We start from the raw sequence: 20,686 nt of genomic DNA on the forward strand, positions 1-20,686 counted from the left end.
AAAAAATTGGTTTTCCGGACATTTTTCCTATGTTTCAAAAATATTTTAGAATTTTTTTGTACACCGTACACTGTACAGTGTATACTTATCACACATCTGTGATGTCAGAAAGACGGCAACACAATTATTACACTGTCAAAATTTCTATCTCATAGCTTAAATTAACCATATAAATTCACACTAGTCTTTCAAAGCAATGTAAAAACAGAACCCTTAAGTTATGAAAACACAAACCAGACTTACATCGAAAATTAAAGATTTAATATTTTGATAATCTAATTCACATTTTACCTTAATTTTCACTTTCCAAGTCTAAGAAAAAGGCGTTTTTATTATTTTATACCCTATAGCTGTGCACATTGATTAACTAAGGTTCTTTGTCCACATACTATCTATTATATTATATGAATATATATATATAAACTGTGCTTTGAGCAACTAAAGTAAGATATTTTCTTTGTTAGTTTTTATGTTCCCATCTATCCCAACCTATCCTAGCATACTTCTTTTTATTCTGAATCTCCTTCATACCTTCTCCTTTACCCTTACAACTCTACTACATTCTTTCTTCTAGAAGTATAGAAGAGTAAGGGGTTATTCACATTTTACGCTGACGTTAGACCAGACCTGAAACTAGTTTTAGTGTAAAAATATTCAGTTCTATCAGTTGCTTGAAAAACAACTTATTAATTGAAATGGGTTTTGTGTAAACTATTTCAAATCATAACTGAGTCTAGCAGTCGCGTCGTCTTCCTATTCCACTGTGTTATGAGTCTCAGTATAGCTTTCTGAAGACATTTTTTACCCTTCATCCTATGTTATTTAAAACATTTCTCAGCTGAATTAATTTTTTAATTAAAATTAAAATCAAATTCTTTTTTCATCCAAAATTTGTACAATCTTCAGAAATTTAAATTACAAAATAATGAAACCTCTAATGATAAAACGAAGGAAAAAAGACAATATACATGCTCCAGCACCCCCCCCCCCCCCCCCACCTAGCTTTATCTCTCACTAATCCTCCCCTCCCCTCTTAAATTCTTCAAAAATACAAATAATAGCAAAAACACATTAAGAAAGAATAACATAAATATTCCTGTTGTACTAAACAACACTTACACAGTCACACAGAGTTGAAATATTAGAATATTCAAAGTTTCAAAACGAAAGCAATTATTATTTTAAGAGTTTGTGAATTTAAAAGGATGAATTTTTGCTTAAATTCTGAATCAGAATTTTCTTAATGAAAATGTGATTTGTGAAGTATAAAAATATGCAAAACTAAGAATTTAGAAATTTAGAAAAATATTTTTGGTACAACTATTTCTTTTATAGCGTCAAATGCTGTCTTTTTTACCAAAAAAAATTAAGTTTTGTTAAATTTAAAGTTTTGATAATTGTGTATGTTACGCAAAAAATCACCTATTGAAGATGGAGATTTTTTGCATATAAATTTAACTAGCCTGAAGGGCAGAAAAATCAGAAAGAATGTCTAAAAAACTGAAAACCTGAATCCTGCTCTGCTTGGAGATGATTGAAACCCGATGTGGTCTAGCACAGCACCCTGTGTATAAAATCTCGCATATGCTCTACAAAGACGTAGTCGTTTACTGTGGTTCGTTCCATAAGCAAAAAGAAAAAGAAGAGGGAATAAATACAAAAGTATAAAATCTAAAATGATAAGCATAAACATACATGGATAAAACTACAAATTATTTGTCAACATCAAAAATGGTTTAAGCGTAGATTCTTTAGCTCAATTTGCCGGAAAAGTGAAATTGGTGTTGCTGCATTTTGTGTTGAGATTCATCAAAACAATTCCAATTCAGACATTAACCCATCTCATTTTATAATTCATACCTATGTTGCTCCTTACAGACAAAAAATACTTGGTGTAGCTTCAAGCCTTTAAACCTTTTTCTTCTAAAGCATTGCATAGGTTAACCCTACCTAAATTTTTACTTTACAATACCTTCGATATGCGGTTAAGGTTTTAGTTTTACCGTACAATTCACTCCCCCTAGTTCAACTTAGGCCGTTCCTACCATAAACTACACAACTTGACGTCTCCTATGATGGTCGTCAAGACTCAAGTGTACGGAGAAATTATCTATTTATCAGATAAGAATTAAGCATGAGACATCTGGCGGCCAACATATCGTTTCTTAAAGTACGTAAACTACACGACCACTATCTATGGAGAGAGAGAACGGGCTTGGCATTGCACAGTACGCTTAGAACTGCGTCTACTTGGGCCCTGGCTTTGGCTTATCTGATCCAAAACTACCTTTGAGCCCTGGAATAACAAAACAGTTTATATATGTTACAAAAAATACTATAATTAGCCTCAATTAAAACAGATTTATGGCACTTTGCCTAACTTAACATCATTAATTTTTTTTCAATTTCTAACTTTGCCCGCCTTTTTTTATAAACAATCCTTAGGGATTATCAAAGATTGCATGTACAATATGCATGAATGAGAGGAACTAGAGTATAGAATGACATGCCTTGAAATGGTACATTACCGTACTAATTTATAATAATTGATAAATACTTCTGATCTTTGATAAACTTTGTCTAAAAAAATTGTTAATAATTCTTTATTACCTGTAAAAACCAGGAGATTTAAGGAAACCTGTGATGTATAGCGGAGGCTCTTACTGCATGATCCGGAGGCTTGTACTGCATAGCAAATCCGGGAGCCTCGTTTCTGCATTGCAGTGGCTCATGGCGGCCGGGGGTTCCCTCCCAAACAACAGACATTGTTATTAATTTACAGTGGGAGTGGGACTAAAAAAACTGCCAAAAGTAAAAAGTCGACTTTAAAAAAAAAAAATATGTTATCAGTTTACACTCTTATTACACATACACTGCGTTTCAAGTTATTATGCCAGAAAATTTATTTAAAATTCCGACTCAGAAATAATTTTTTTCAAAATCTCCATTTTACAAAAAGGTGTCCTTCAATGGAAACTTGGTTATTTAAATCACAGAAAAATGGGAAATAAAGGTGATCTGGAATGAAGGGAGTAAAGGGTAAAAAACAAAAATTATCAAGAAATTTAACTTTCTGCCTGTACATATACATTTAAAACGGAGATCACTGTAAAGATCTTACGTAAAGGCTAAATAGTAAAAATGTAACCTTAAGATGACTTAATTGAGAATAAAGATAAGCAGAACACCCGAGGCTACCAGTTTAAACCATGTTTGAGATCGCTATTTTGAATATTTCGCACAGGGCGACGCATTGTAAATTGTGACAATAATGAAAAAAATAAGAAATTTGCCACTCCTGATCAAACGACACAAGTAAAAAAGAGTCAAACGGGCCTCATCATATGATAAGCTGGACTTATCAAAAGTCGTCTTTACAAGCTAGTGCATGCCGTGAGATACTTGATGGCCCAGACGGTTGGGCTATAGGTTTGGGTCTAAAAACCAGGAGCGTAAAAAGAGCCAAGTGCGTGGGATGGGATCTCAGCTGGATCATCGTGGAAGAGATCATTGGACCAATCATGGTTGAAGAAATCTGAATTCTGAGGTTCATAAAAAGCTTGTATTCCAACAAGGTAATACTCCCTGGCATGCATTTATGGAGAACATGGGTTGGCTTGCTAATCAAGGATTCAGTGACAAAAAATTAGGGTCAAAAAGGCAAAATGCCCTTATTTAAATCCCATAAGGTTCTTGTAGGCCATCCTGAAGAAGAAAGTTTACCACTCTGGTAGGGAGAGTTGTGGGTTGTTGTACAGACAGCTGAAGCTAGTGTTAGGCCAGAGCAAATAAATAAAATATAACCAATTCCATGAAGAAGAGGCTCCTAGGGGTCAACATGAGGTCATGCAGGAGGCAACATAGAAATGTAATTTCATGTTGAGGATTTTTCTTACTTTTTTTTTGGTTGAAATATAATTTTCCATCATATGTATATAAGTATTTTAAAGTCATCTACATAATAACTTGAAACAATTGACAATTGTTTTTCATATTTTTCATTTTTTTTAATCTAAAATGCAAAAAATTAATTAAATGTTTATTTTTTCTTCATGAAATTAAAAGTCAATTTTTTGTAAAAATCTATATCTTAAATTTTGTCTTCCTATTCCTTTACGCCTTAAAAAACCTATTTGTATAATAACTTGAAATTTTGTATATAGTTTATTGATTTTAAGTTAAAGATTTTACAGTTATTATGTTGATAAGTTTGCAAGATTATACTTTTTTCCACACTTCAATATTCGGAATTATTTTTCATTATTTTTTATCGTAAGTAAAAAATTAAGTTTTTAGAGATTTATCAAATAATATAATATTTTATCTTAATTTATCATATTTTATGGGTTTACATAATCAAACTTAAGCCTAAATATTTCTATCGCTAATAAAAATAAATTTTCAAAACTGTTCCTGAATCTTTAGTGTGGAAATTTGATAAGTTCTAAAAGTTAAGAAACAATAAACTAAAAATTATTTTTAAAATACAGAAAAGCTACGAAAAGAGCTATTTCTTTGATAATCATAACTCTCTTTTCTCTCATTTAAAAACATGAAATATAAACTGTATATTTTATTTAAAGCCATCACTGCGTAAAAAACGTCTCTATGTATACTGGAATGGTGAAGTGCAGTGTACTGCAGACAGTGTACATAGCTAGTGTACATGAATATTTGAGCTGAGAAGAGCAGTATAAATCTCATGGAATTGCGAGCACCGACATTTTTGGACTACATTTGCGTGAGATTTCACATTTGAAGAAGCACACAGAGAGAAAACTTATAAAATGAAAAATATTGCTCTATTTTGAGATTCATCTTCCCTATGTACACAAGGATAATGCCCGAAATCCCAAAATGATTAATATCAACGGTTTCAAAAATATTTCGAATTATTTTTAATTTGAACAATATACAGCTGAAAGAAATTATGCCTTTTCTAAAACGAGGCCTGATTGTTTAACTGGTATTTTCACTGAGTTGCATTGAATATATTAGGCTCGAAAGTTGACAGATGACTAGACTTGATCTTTTGTAGCTCCCAGTCCAGCTTAGACGATATTCTATATAATGTTAACATGGCGAAAGCAGAAAAATTGAATTAAAGCGGTATTAAAAGAAGCATTGATGAAGAAAGCATAGAATTTTAGGATTATAATCTTTTTTATGTCTTTGGCGCGGCTGTAACAAGTTTCATATTATAAAAAATATTAATAATTGGTGGTTTTTGAAATTTTCATTTATGTTCATTTAATTTCATATCTAAATTGTTTGTAACACATTTGCATGATCATTGTTGTAGTTAACCATTTTGTTTTAGTTGCTCATTTTTACATCAATCTTTTTGGATAAATAACTATAAACTATACGATGAGTATTTTTACATAATTGGCACATATGAATTCACATATTTCTCAGAGTATACTATTTATATATATATATAACACAGAAATAATAACTATAAAACGTATGGGGGGGTCTGAAAAAAGCGTCCAGTTACTTTATGCTAGAAAATCCTCCTCCACTTTGCGTACTATCATACTTACAAATAGAAGAACAATGAAAACCTGGGAATACTTATTTTGATTTTAATTAGAACGCTAATTTCAAATCCCCCTTTGCTAGAATTAGATCTAGCTTCCAAAACCCCCGCTAGAGGGATCTGAAGGTTGCATAGAGTAATCATCAACTCATCACATCTGTCGCTGAGGAAGGATTTGCTCGACCTCGGACATCGAGATCGGAAAGATTTTGGCACAAGTGCAAAAAATAATTTTTTGCTTAAATATATTTATAATATGTAGGAAAATAATGCCATCATCGAAGACTTTGTTTTGACGCTCAGTAACTGGTAGTTTGGCAAAATTCTCCAAAAATGCATTTTAAAACCATTTCACAGATTTTAGCCACAGATAAATTTACCGTATTCAATTAACCAAGTTTTCCATGGTTTCCTGCTTGATGGTTTGGTTTGGCAAGTTGGCGGGTTTGCAGTAGGAAAACCTATGATTAATATGCTGGGAGTAGGATCCAGAATGAGAAAACCTTTTCAGGCATTTAGGACACTGGAACGGTTTCTCCCCACTATGAAGTCGTCTGTGCTCGGTGAGATGGTGTTTATGTTTGAAAGCCTTGTCACATTCAGCACATTTATGTGGACGTAGGTCTGAAATACAAATATTATCTTTATTTTTTTTTAAATCTTGAAATATATATATATATATCATATATTTTATACTGTAAACTTTTAATTATTGAAAAATGAAACTTTAAAATATTATATAGGTCTGAGAAAATATAATGATTACAGTTCACATGAATTTTTTTTTACTTATAAAATTTGAAATTTCAGATTAAAAGGTGAACAAAATTGAATGTAAAGAATTGGGTTCTATACGCGTACTCTGATTTTTATACACCATAAGATGGCAAACATATATACTATTTAGGGATTGAAAAATTTGAGTTTGTGGCAAAGACTCAATTTTGTTTTTATCATTATCAAAATTGAGATTTCAGAAAAAAAAAATTTTAAATTAAATGTAAATTTGATTTTATCATCATCATAAGGACAGTTCTTTTTTTCTATTTGTTTTTTATTTCTATAATTGTATTGACTGAATCTATCAATTGCAGTAAAAGATTGGAGAAGATGATTGAATTGGTAATTTCATTTCGAGCTTAGGAGATTTTTTCTTTCCTCAGTACTAAAAATTATTAGATTTGGAAAATACAGAAAAAAAGTTTCTATGTAAGCTGTTGTTTTTTTCAGTCATTCAAAAAAATTTAAATATTTTGCTAAATAAGAGTAAATAGTCTCAAACTCTGCCATGACATTTTTATAAAAACGTCTTTTCCATGATGTAATGATTGATTCGAACGTATACTGCTTTTTTTGTAGTTTTATGATATTGTCAACCTATAAGTTCTAAATTTGGTAAAAATATAAAATTTAGTGTAAACAAGATTGAAATATGATCAATCTCAATCAATTGAGTAATCTAGCTTATTTTCAGGGGTTAATGTTTCAAGAAAAGTAAACAAAAATTTTTTTACAATTAGAAATTTTGTAATTTTTATAGAAAAATATTTTTTTTTGTAAATTATGCAGTATAAACACCCCTGAAATGTTTCTAGGTAACAGATCAGAAACTTCAAGCTTTAAACACTTTAATAAATCAACTCAAACCTGAAATATTAAGCTTTACTTTTAAGAAATTTTAAAATGTTCAGGTTTAGAGTAATAAAAAAAACATGTATTAAATCAAAATCTTAAGCTCTGGAAAAGTTAAAAAAATGCATGCGTAAAAATGTTTAAAATGAATGAGTAGTGTGTACTCTATACATATTTTTAAATATTTGAATACCATTATTGGTATTACAAGGATCTCACCTGAATGCTCATATTTGTGTCTTGTTATTGAACTCTTTTTAGTAAATGTTTTATCGCACTGATCACAATTAAATAGTCCGGACTGATCTTCCTCTGGTCTTACATCCCTTCGTAGAACAGACTCAACCACGTCTCGATCTGGAGTTAAATTTACCAGCTTTTCCCGGATCATTTGCTCGAAACTTCGTTTGTTACAATATTCATCTTCCTCTTCCTCATCTTCCTCTTCCTCCTCCTGCTTCATAAAGAACTCCTCCTGGGTGTTCTCCTGCTCGGCAACTACAAGGGGAGGTGGGGTTGAACTCGGACTTAGTTGCTGCTTGGTTGTAAGGTCCAGGGGCAGGTTATCTCTCCGGTGTATCAGGTCTAGTGGAATCAGATCTCGTTTAGCTCCAGGTGGTGGAGTACTACCCGGAGACTGGAGTATAGAACCAATAGACGGTGGAGGGGTTGGATATTTCGGAGAGGACGATACAGGATGCTTTCCTTCTCTTCTATCCCGGGCTCGGGAGTTTTGAAACCAGACCTTGACAACCTTGTAAGGATGTCCTATTGTATCAGCGATTTGGAGCAGTTCTTCCTTCCTTGGCATAGGATTGATCTTGTAACAGCTTCTTAAAATTCCTAACTGCTCCTCAGATATCAAAGATCGAACTCGGCTCTTTTTCTCTTCCTTTTCAGTCATCTCAATATCCGGTTCTATGTATAATGTATCTTCGTCACTTATTCCGTCACTGTCGTAGCTATTGTGCCGTAAACCTAGTTTCTCCGGAGCCGGCCAAGGTCGAGGGATCATCGAATTCCATCTGAGGAGGTTATCCTCTAGGAGGGATCTTGTAACAGCAAGATTTACATGCTCCAGTAAGGTTCTAAGGTTTCCAGTTTCAGGGTTCAGTATTCCTCCGTTCAATCCGTTTATTAGGCTCATGTTGGCGAGTAAAGCCTCTGCCATGGCAGGTTTTCTTGTCTCCGGTCTCTGCAGTCCACAGAGGAGTGAAGTTAAGTGTAGTCGGTCTAACACTCCTTGTGGTTCTTCTGTTTTTAGAAGGTTACCTAGACCGAGAGAATGAGGGAGAAGGAAGGACGGAAAACTATGTTTAAGATCTTGGATAGGCTTAGAACTAGAATCTGGAGTGGGAGAAGGTGAGGACTGAAATCTATCCGGAAAAGATTCAGGAATGATTGAAAGCTTCTTGGCGAATGAAATCGGACCGTCCTGGACTGGAGAATGGAGGTCGTCGGAGCTACAGTGGAGGTTTTCATACGTATTTTCCATCTTAAAGCTGGTGGATTCATCGTTTGAGGAAGGTTTCCCTCCTTGACACTTCCTGGACGTCATATGCGAGGAGTAGGAACCAGAATGAGAAAACCTTTTTCCACAGAAGTTACACTCAAAGGGTTTGTCTCCAGTATGGATTCTGACATGCTCCTGAGCAAAAATAAAATCAATTTTGCTGTTAAGAATAAGGAAATAATAGCAATTTTGCGACAAAAAACCAAGAGGTCCAAAATTTACCTTCAAGTGGTGCTTAAACTTAAAAGCTTTTCCACAATCTGTACATTTAAATCTCCTCTGGACCGCGGAGTCATCATGGCTTATCATGTGTCTTTGCAACCTATACACATTTGCAAACTCCTTCTTGCACACCGAACACTGCTAAACAAAGATATTTTTTTAAACTATCAAAACATTAGTAGAGAAAAAATATGTGAACCGTTTAAATTCTAAATTTTATTTTAGATGATTCTTTGATCTTTTCTTTTTCATCATATATATTTAGATAAACATGATAACTACAGGAATCTTTTCCAAACATTCAAATTTTCTAATCCCTAAATCTTTGTAACCTAATGGTATAAACCTTTGATATTTCAAGCTTAGATTATTTAATCAAACATTAATCATTTATATGAAATATATAATTTCTACGACATTGGGTTGCAAAGATTTAGGGATGAACCAGAGTTTGTGGCAAAGACTCAATTCCTTTTAAAACTGAAGAATTTAAATTACCACTTGAGTATCTGCAGAGAACTCTTGTAGTTGTGTTGAGAGGTTTGAACCAGATGATTTCCAGTTGAGGGTAGAGGGTTGAGTAGGGTAGGGTTGAGGAGGAGAGGAGCAGGTATGGGGCTCAAGGGAGACCAGAGGTACTCCACAGAGTCCACACACAACACACTCTAGAGAAGAGTTTTATTTTATTATTATTGTTATTATTATCATTATTATCATTATTTTTATTATTATCATTATTAAAGAAAACATATTCAAATGAGACATGGACACTGGACAGATCTCAATAACAGATCTTACAACCCATTTTTACAAGGCTGCAAAGTTATATAGAACTAGGAAAGAAAAGTTGCAAATGAGAACACAAATGTAAAGAAATTAAATGTATTCGCTTTATTGATGGAGAAGGTAAAAATTGAAGGCAGAAAGATATTAAATATTGAATACCATTATCCGGGTTGTGTGCTGGCAGGATGGTTATCATGGTTTTGTCAGGACTTCCTCCGGGACTTCGAGAAGTGTCGCTTAGGCTCAATAGAGCTTCCACGGTCTCCATCTTATCATCCTCCAGGCCTGGCTCCAGGGAGCTTAAACTTCCATTATAATTGGACTGAAGGGAGCTGTTGTTCGGAGTCATAATTATTTGAACTTCCTTTTTGTTCAAGTTTTGATTGGACTCAGGGGTTCTCAGGGTTTCACATTGAACTGAGAGTTTGGATACATCGTCTGATCTCTCCTGTAGGATAGGTTTGGAATTATCTCCCGGGTAGCTTGGCAAGGGTTGGGGTGAATCTGTTCGGTCTGGGAAGGGCGAATCTGACCCCTCAGTTGGATGGGGAGATCCTGACCCCGTGTCGGAGTCTGGACTGGACGGTGAGGGTTCGCTGTCTACACCGCTGTCGGTTGTGCAGTCGGTTTCAACTGAAAAAAAATTAATATTATTGTTATTTTTATTTCGTGAATTTAAAATTTTTTATCCCTCTACTTTAATGATTATTAAAAACTTTTTGGGTGTGCCGCTATATCTTTTTGTTTGTTAAAAATCACATTTGCTGACTTAATAATTAATAAATTTTGAATTATACGACAGTAAACCCTCCAATGACAGGTAAGGGGAGGTGGCCCAGAGTTACATTCATTGGTTGTAATCAGGCCAGGTGAGTTCTGATTGGCCTTCACCTGGGGTACAGGACCTGTGTACCTGGATTTAGCTGGGATTGGTTCAACTAGTTTAATTGCTTAGCTCTCATTGGTTGGTTTGTCAGGGCAGGTGGTTGGGCGGAAATGGTTCATTATAAAAGGACGTGGTGGGGAGAGGAGGGTTGGGACAGTTTAACGGTCTTAACAGAGTACAGACAGACAAATAGTTAGTTAGACAAAAACAGAAAATATTTTCAAAATGGAAGACTCTAAAATTGATAGAGAAAAGAGATTAAAAGACACTTGAAATTGATAGACACTATAGAAGAATAATGGACATATCTAGATAAAAAGCTGAAATTTAATTTTAAAAGGATATTTTGCGCAGCGTACTTTATTCTAGTGCGCTATTTTTCTATTGACAGTTTTTTATTAAAATTATGTCAACACTATATTCAAGAAAGAAAAAAACTTGGCAAACCTGTATTTAATATAAACAAGATACAAACTACTTTGAAATATTCAGACAGTGTAGTAGTGTGTACCTACGTTAAAAAAATATTGAAACTGAATCGTTTTTTAGAAGAAATATTTTCAAATATAGAATAAAAAGTTCCAAAACGTGATATTGATTTTATCATGTTTGAAATGACATTTTTTCTATAGGAGTGGTATATTTTTTTTTTGGGGGGGGGGGCTTTAATTTTCAATAGCTGTGGAAGTGATTAACCTGACTTTTAAATGTTTTGCCAAACTTTAAACTTCATTAATAACTATTCAAGTGAGTTGCTTCAACGATATATCCTGATATATATTAATGAATTAGACGTGTTGTCAGTAGTTATCTATCTAAATGCAAAGTTAAGAAGCTTGTTCTTGGATTTGCGTAAATTATATAATATATATATATATAGTTAAATAGTTTTTCTGAATTTCTTATTTTTTGTATTTTTACTTATATTACTTATTTGGCATGTGGAATTAAAACTCTTGTTCTAACGAACGCAGATCATAAATTTAAGGAAAAGACTCTTGTTCTATATTTGCAGTCACGAGGGAACCCCTTTCCCGCGTAACGGAGAGAAAATACACACTTTCCTTACTATTTAAATTGTTAAAGTTTCCCTTTATTATATACAAATATATTATATACAGATATTGTACAATGTACATTGCACATTATATACAGATATTGTAGAATGTACAATGTACATTGCACATTATATACAGATATTGTACATTGCACATTATATACAGATATTGTAGAATGTACAATGTACATTGCACATAATGTACAATGTACATTGCACATTATATACAGATATTGTAGAATGTACATTGTACATTATATACAGATATTGTACCATGTACATTGCACATTATATAATTTACTTGGAGTTTATAATTTGAAACTAGAAGGCTGAAGGTGTGTGATGTTAGTGACGCTATGACGCTGAAACCCCAGTTAGGGTCGGTCAATCTTTAAAAGCTTTTTGCGTCTCCCAACTTACCCCCTAAAGGAAGTTCAAATACTGATTTAATCCACTTTTTCTTCAAAGGGAATTGAGTTTTTGCCAAAAACGTTGTTTATTTTTTATATCTTTGTAACCCGATGTCGTAGACCTTTGACATTTCAAACTATGACACCTATTATATCTGATATAATATTGAAGTCACAATGGTTTATACAATCAGGTTCTAAAGATATTGTAATTAGAAATTTTGAGTTTGTTGCTATATAAGAATAAAATACTAAAAAGCACTATAATTGTGATAATTCGCTGTTCAAATCACAATCACTAAAATATTTACACTTAGTAAATATATGATTTTGCAAAGTTTTTTCCTTTTCTTCTTAAGTCTTAAAAAATTTCTATGTAGGAACTATTAGATACTTAGTAGATAGTTAATAGATAGTGAATAGATAGAAAATACATTAAAATACATTCTATCAACGTACAACTTAAAATATCACATCAAAATTTGAGAAAACATCATGTATTTTTATAATTTTAACTTTGTATCATGTCATCCATATATATATATAAAGTTGTAATCTTTAATAGCGAAATATTTCCCCTTAAAATCGTTCCAGTGCGGGTAAACGGCGGAAATAACTTTTAGTAACCTTGGCTGGGTTCCTAAGCTAGTTTCATATATTTTTTAACTTTACCATAGTGAATTTGAGAGCTTAATTGAAGGCCTTTAGAGTCATGCACATTATTTCACACGTTTATTGAACAACTATTTTTAACTTCTAGGGTCAGGCTTATCCACTGCCATTTTTAAAATTTATTTTTTTGTTTTGCTTTCAGGTACAATCTTTAAAGCTGAAACTTTTACGGCTCGTGGAGTAATTTAAAAATGAAAAGTTTACTTTTCTATAAAATTGACAGGACAAATTTTCCGCATAGATGAACACGGGTTGGGAGGGTCAAAAGGCGGAACTTTTATAGGGTTTAGGGACTTCCTCAGAGAAGTAGATATATCAAATAAAGGCATTGAGTCAGGATGGGAATAGATATTCTAAATAATTAAGTAATGACCTAACTTTAAAACTTGAACACTACCTTGGGACATTCCTAACAAATTTTTTCCAATCAGCTTGAAATATTTTGTTTCAATTACTAGGTCTGTCCTAAGTTTGAAAATTACAAAAAAAGTTTAAGATATCCAATCCAATAAGGTAACATCATAAATTGCATTTCAACTTCACTTAACTTAGGATCGAGAATATTTTTTAAACGTAAATGATCTCTACTAAATAAACGTAAATGATCTCTACTAAATAAAACTGATTTAAAGATGGGTTAAGACACGTTTCTCACCATTTACATGCAGCAGAAAATATACACATAAATGTAGTGTATATCTCTTTAATTTTGTATGTATCTTTTTAATTAAATACGTATATTTATATATTAAAAGATATATATATATATATAACTAATAAAGCAATAATCAGAACAGCTTCTCCGTTTTCATATTTATTAATACAAACTGTTTCAGATCTCTCGATCCTCATCAGTCAATAAACATGGGTTATACATATTATATATTTATATACATATATATATTTATATTTACGATATATTTTTTTGCAGCAGACTAGTATTAAAATATATTTGCAATTAGCTGTGTGTTGATATATCTTAACTCAAGTATTTACAGAGTGTTATATTTCCATTAGCAGTAGGGTCAGCCTCAATACCTGGATATTTCAGGTATATTTAGTATGGTCATCCCTTATATCTCGGGGCCGGCCATTGAACCTGGATATTCGGTTTATTCTCTGAATTGTGGAGTAATAGGTAGATTCAGTAGGGTTAGCACATAAACCAATTTGGATTGGGGAACTGGTTTGAACCGAAGAAATTTTCATGGTCTGGTTCAGCAATTCTAATTGAGTATAAGGAAATTTCAGATTTCCAGAAAAGCCTGATCTTTCCAACTTAGGATATCATTTATTAAGTAGGGTCAACCTGAATATTTAAGGTATATTCATTGGGTAAACCTGGGGTTTTAAAGTAGTTTTAAGAAATTCCTTCAGATCCCTAGATAACCAAACAAGACTATAATTAATTTGTATTTCAGGTTTAAAATAGAAGGGCCTTCCTCTGAATCGATCGCCTATATCTACACTAACGAACTCATAGTACTTGTCCATAATTTATTAAATTGTTTTGGAAAAATATATTATTGCAATATTTGCTTGGCCGTATTTTTTGCGCCTGTCAGAATGTCAATATGTTGGAGGGGAAAAAGTTTATCTCTTCTGAAAGTTTCTCTCAAACGTAGAAATAATTTGATAAAGACCTTCACATGGAGCAAAACATATCTTATCAAATCTAATCAAATCAAATATATACACCGTAGTCGCCGAGCTTTGATCTTTCAAAACTAAAAAAAGATATAAACTCTTTAAATGCGTGTAATATTTTGGATACAAAAAATTGAAATAATGATCTCGACCAAAACAGTAGTTCGAACCTTTAAAAATCCTACTTACAGTGAGTTGAACTAATAGGAAATAGGTGAGCTAGCATATTGAATAGATCACGTATGTTTAGATTATCATGAAGCAGGTTTTTAACGATTGAGCTTGATATCACATGTGTCCTGTCCTAGCTCCGGTATTGAACTGAACTGAATAGTGAATACACACATCTGCCTAACACACCTATACCGTGTAAACCCCAATATATACCCATCTGGGGATATAGAGGTGACACACCGGGTTGGACAGACAGGGGCAACATCAGCCTGGTCCCTACTGTTTATGTCAGCGGCGATACAGACCCCCCCCCCCCCCCGACATTACTAAATACCTGGTCTCCCCTAGTTATATACAATAGACGTGCAACCAAACATGCTCATTGAGATTTAGTGCAAAATATTATACATTCAATTCATTTAGAACACTCAAATCTCGAGTGCCTGAAAGAGACTCTCTAACCTAGTGGAAAATAAAATTTTAGGCATAACAGACGCATTTAACAGAACAGTTTCTAACCACTTTCATCCTCCTATAATCATATAATTTTGAAACCAACTCGTTCTTAATTTTTTACTTGTTTCTTGCTATAATGTCTTGCATAAAATCTTTCACCTCTTTTTCTACTTTCCCCTCCTTTCACAAACCCTTTCTACTTCCCTGCCTCCCACTCCTTGTTGTTTACCCATTAGAAAAGGGTGAAACTTAACTAAATACAAGAAATTTTGCATTTCACTATTTATTTTGTTTTTCATAAAAATCGTCTTGTTACAGCAAAAAAAGGTAAATTTCCGTATCATCCTCAAGGGTAAGGTGCTCAATCATCGTACCCACCTTCAACCGCAGTCCACCCACAAGCAATTATTCCGTGTACATTTCTCATTTCACTGACTCAAATAGTTAAAAAAAAACCATTCGAAACAGATTTAAAAAATATGCAATTTTGCGTTTACATGAAAGAGAAATTAATATTATTTTAGTTTACCTCGTTACCCCTTTTAACTAATTTTTTAAATTGCTAAATTGTTTCGTTAAATATTTTAGGATGTAATCTTTATTTACAAAATGTTTTTTATAGAAATCATTTTCTTGAATTTATTGGGAATTTGTTTTTAAATTAAAAGAAAACAGAATTTTAAGTAAAAAAATGTTCTTAAAAAGCTAGTTCATCTTCCTTTTGACTTTCCGACAGAAATATCCCTATCCTTATCCTAGTATAATTCCCCCAAGAATATCTTAAAATTAGATTTTATTTTCTGCTAAACATGAACCACAGAGTTCTCAGTAGAACCATAAATAAATCTATACGTATTGCGTATATACTTACAGTGGAACCCATAACACCATGAAATAGGTTGAATAATATAGTTAATCCGATGAATCATGAAACACTGCAATCGTGCACCGTGCACTTGCACAGCCCATTTCACTCAGACCAGTAACTAGGATTCCATTTGTAACAAGTAGTAAACAGCCATTTGCACAGCACTTGCACAGCCCATTTCACTCAGACCAGTAACTAAGATTCCATTTGTAACAAGTAGTAAACAGCCATTTTTTAGGGACTTGAATAAAATGCACCAAACCAAGGATATACTTTCTGATAATTATGTTTTACTTAACAATTTTTCAATAATATTTTATGCTGGTTATGCGTGTAATAAGGTGGCGCTAAAAGGCCCTGAAAGGAGGAGACTAAATAATGTTTCTTGTTCCTGACCATTCAGCACATGGGGAACAAATCAGGAACCCATGGTGTAGCATTCCACTATAGAAAGATAGATGGATAAACAGATAGATAGACAGATGGATAGAGAAGGTGGGTATATGGCAGGTGGGATCCAGGCTTAGAATAAACATTAAAGAAAAGAGAATATCCAAGTTCAGTTAAAGGTATTGTTATAGTTTTACATTTGGTATTTTCCTCAATAGAAGGAACGAAATGGTTGTAACATATAGAACAGAATAGAATAGACCGATGAATGAATTGATGATTGGATTTAGATCAAAAAAAGAAAATTATGAGGTGTAAAGAATGAGATAAATGAAAAGTACGCAAAATAAACATGTATAAATGGTGATTATTCAATAAGAGACCTCAGTTCCCTGAGTGAATTGGGTGACAAGACGACCCCCCAGATGATAAGCCGGATGAGGAATTGAATATTTCCCGCCAAATTTTTCAGGAATTCGTCCAGGTGTGAGAGAGATGGATTCACGAGAAATTTTCTTGTTTATCAGACTCGATATATACAGAAATAAGATTTAGCGTTTATCTTCCAGCATTTGGATAGAGATTTAGGTCGGGTTAAGCTCCAGGCTTAATTGAATAAGATTGAATAAGGTTTTGTCATATAAATATATATATATATATGGGTTTTGTCTGTGTGTTTTCTTAGCTCCAGGTATAGGTAATTACAATGAGAGTAAGGTTGATGTGATTGTTAATGTTTCTTTAGCTCCGATCCAGCATAGTAATGTGTTCCATAGCTTCAGCATAGAAAGGTTTAGTTTATGTGTTTACTTAGCTCCAGGTATGGGGTTCCAGTGGAGTTGCACCTGCCTCTATTGTAATCAGTATAGCCCAGGTATTTAGAGTTTATATAGAGCACAGATTTTACCATATTATCACACCTGGTGGGATTCTTTCTTACAAAGAGGGAGGGTTTGCCCCTGAACAGACTGAATAACTAATATGAATATGTGTGCATTACTAAGCCTGGAGATGTATAAGACAGATTATCAGAATTTAGAATGATAAATGTTAAGAGATACAGAGACAGATAGACAGATGAATCAATGTTCTGATCAATTTCTGCTGAATTGCAATAATTTTTATAAGTTTATAAATTTTGTTGGTATTATTTTACACATTAATTCAACTATTGGGTCAAAAATATTACTATTTACCATTTATAATATTTACCAAGGTCTATAAAAAAAGGTGACGGGGATTGCATACAATACACATTTGACTATGACGCAACGAAGGCCTGGCTTATTGTTTATTTAAAATAAACCAGTTCCTGGGCTGTTCTTATACGACACAATAAAAATGTACACAAACCCTCTACCCCTCTCAAACTTTTTTGAAAATGAAAGTAAATTTTGGATGTAAAAGTGTACGTACCCTGGTTGATTCAGGAGTTTTTAATAATCAATATAAATGTGGTAAAAAATCTTTTTTTGAGCCTTCAATTCTCCATTCATCCATTAAATACAGATACATGCTCACTAGATATATCCGTAGGATTACGAAAGGTATGGGGGGGGCAGGTGAGGAGCAAGGGAAGGCAGCTGAGTGGGAGTGGGGGTTTAAAAGCAGTAATCATTACACTTTTTTGGGGATTTGTGGCAATCAACTGAAAATCCTGAATACAGGAACTAAACTAATCCTTAGACAAAGGAAACACGTTAAAGAGAAATTAGAAATTAGAACAAAATCATCAAACTGAAAGGTAAAACGGACAAATACCGTCTCAACAGCCAATATTCTCTATATTTTTCAAAATTCTGAACTCTTCGTAGAATTTTAAAAACTCTAGGGTTCAATGCTTATCTTCGTTTCTTTGAAAACAGTTTAAATATCCTAACAAAGAAGTGTTTTGAAATATTGACCCCGAATAATTCACCTTCAAAACACATGATAAATAAATACCAGCAACCCTTCAACTAACAGAGCTTTATTCATTTACTTTTACCTTAAGCCATCATTTTTTCCCGTATTCAATCCTCTTTTTTCCATCTATTTTCACCCCTCTCTTAATTCCCCCCCCCTCCAGTTTTTAACCCCCCCCCCACCCCACCGTACCTCCAGTCCAGACTCTTCTTTACGCCTCTTCTCATTACAAACCTTTCAACTTTTTGTTAACATACTTAGACAAAATCTACGAAATATTTTAGTTACTTCTTATCCTTTGTCTTCCTACCTTTCTCCTTTAAACATAAATATACTTCTTAATGTTTATTTGTTGTGAATTATATTATTTATTATCCCGATCAACTGCAGTCTTAAAATAATAAGTTTTAATTAACATATTACTGAGCTACGTGTATAATGTATATTGTGGCTCAATTTTCGTTCTAAATTTTTAAAGCTACATATAGACAACATGTAGCAAATATCGGATAACAGGATATTCTGTAAACCTGCAGTACGTTGTATATTATCAACAAGCTATGTTTGTAAACTTATACGTAAAACCATTATTCATTAAAACTGCGTTTCAATTGAATCCGTAGGATGATTAGTTTAAATCATGGGATATAAAATGACGTACATCTTAATTGCGCTGATTTCAACTGTGCTGTAATACGTAAAATAATTACCTTAATCATGTGATATAGATAACGACGAGGAATTGTAATTACGTCTAATAAGTTTAACTTGTAACATATAAACCAAAAATATACTAGTTGATATAGTAACTCTCTACTGTTTACTGCGAGAGAGTAATCGTTCTCTACTTTAAAAATTGGTTGAAGATCATCCCATTTAATTTGGGATTGATAGCTAATAGCTTCCGATTGATATCGATAGCTGACGAGATCGCGCCCATTGTTAGTAACGTTAATAGATCACGAGATTATATCCGTGTGGTTCCCTGTTTTGATCGACAGGAGGAGGATTGTCCCCTAATAATTTGGAGCGATAGTTGCGAGCTTCAGATTGATATTGATAGCTAACGAGATCGCGCCCAGTGGTAGAGGCGTTGATAGATCATAAAATTGTATCCGTGTGATCCCTGTGTTGATAAACAGGTTGAGAATCGCCCCCTTTGATTTGGGATCAATAGTTACGGGATTGTATTCCGGTTTAAACATTGATTGCTAAATGAAACTGAACTGTATCTGGATAGATACGTGTTAGAGAAACCATTCTGGAGTAGGGTATTACTACAAACATAGATTGCATTAACAAACTTCAGATTTATTTCATATCGCTTTACAATTTTTATATTCTAGATACCACCGTATATTCTACATAATCCTCCAGAGAAGGCTTCTCTGTGTATGATTGAGTGAGGGGAAAAAAGTTCCGGAATTTGTAATTATACAGAGTACTTTGGATAATATGAGCAAATACAGAGGATAGAAAACATTAGAATATATAGCTTCACAAAATCTCTCTTCATTCGTCTTCTTTTATCATATTTATGTTAAACGTTTCATAAAGAGCTTTTAAACTTTGAGAATTTTTGAGTTTTCATCGTTCTAAAATGTTCGTTTATTTTCCGAAATTTTCAAGAAAGTTTATTCGCAATCTAAGCGCAGCGAAGGCAAAGAAAATGTAAAAAAGTTAAAAAATGAGGCCGAAAATATAAGTCCAGGACAAGAAACAATAAGAAATGGAAAATCAAAAACATTTTGTAAAGGAAAGCGAAAGAAAAATAAAAGTGAAAAAGAAAACAAAAGTTTTCTAAATATTCTAAATTTAAGTTTGAATATATAACCTTCTATGTGAGCATACTGCGTGGAGGGGTTTATGGATCTCAAGCAGAATACTGATTTCAGGACTTTAGGACCAGAAATATAAATAGAAAGATAGATTGATAGATAGATAGACTGTAAAATTTAGAAAAAAGAGAGCGGAAGCAGTAAAAAATGTTTACGTTATGATTTTCCGTGGAAAACTATGTGATTCCCTAATTCTCCTGTCCGACCCCCCTTCCCTTCAATATCTTCCCTCCCTTCTATATCCTCCCCTCTCTCCGATTTCTTTCTTCCCTACCTTCAACTCTCCTTCCTTTTCGTTCCCTTCCCTCCCTACCTTTCCTATCCCTTCCCCCGGAACCTTTCTCTTCCATACCTTTCCCTTCTCTTCTCTACCATCTTCTTTTCTTCCATTTCATTCGCTACATTCCCCTTTTTCTGCCTTCCCCTATACCTTCTCCTTCTCTGCCTTTTCCCTTCCCTCCATTTCTTTACTTTTCAAAACTACCTTCCCCTTCCCTGTTTCACAAATTAAAAAGAAATAACATTTTCTATTTTCTAATTACGATTATTTTATTAAGAAAAGGGTTGTCATTCAATTTGTTGTCCTTTAAGTACGTTAATCTTTTTCAGTTAATATATCAGTCTCAACTTTTAAATTTGCAATGTTGCAATTCTTAACAAGGGCTAGGTATTTCTATCTATTGGAACC

At 33.2% G+C, this 20,686-nt stretch overlaps 1 protein-coding gene across 4 annotated transcripts in view; it reads right to left on the minus strand.

Moving 5' to 3' along the window:
• Nucleotides 1-4,558: 4,558 nt before the first annotated feature.
• The window catches only part of LOC111700175 (zinc finger E-box-binding homeobox 1), a 47,391-nt gene continuing 31,263 nt past the window's right edge, over nucleotides 4,559-20,686 (minus strand). For 2 of the 4 annotated variants that reach the window (XM_023471004.1, XM_023471006.1), the window contains exons 2-6: nucleotides 9,855-10,328; nucleotides 9,408-9,574; nucleotides 8,910-9,050; nucleotides 7,394-8,822; nucleotides 4,559-6,166 (exon numbers count right to left, since the gene is read on the minus strand). In XM_023471004.1, the coding sequence (XP_023326772.1) occupies nucleotides 5,928-6,166; nucleotides 7,394-8,822; nucleotides 8,910-9,050; nucleotides 9,408-9,574; nucleotides 9,855-10,328 (2,450 nt within the window). In that variant the 3' untranslated portion in view covers nucleotides 4,559-5,927. Of the gene's footprint in view, nucleotides 6,167-7,393; nucleotides 8,823-8,909; nucleotides 9,051-9,407; nucleotides 9,575-9,854; nucleotides 10,329-14,556; nucleotides 14,688-20,686 lie in introns of those variants that run through there. The other 2 variants (XM_023471007.1, XM_023471005.1) reach the window with 2 other exon arrangements.

The sequence above is a fragment of the Eurytemora carolleeae genome, unplaced genomic scaffold, assembly GCF_000591075.1.
Source record: "Eurytemora carolleeae unplaced genomic scaffold, Eaff_2.0 scaffold379, whole genome shotgun sequence".
Taxonomy (NCBI): Eukaryota; Metazoa; Arthropoda; class Copepoda; order Calanoida; family Temoridae; genus Eurytemora; species Eurytemora carolleeae.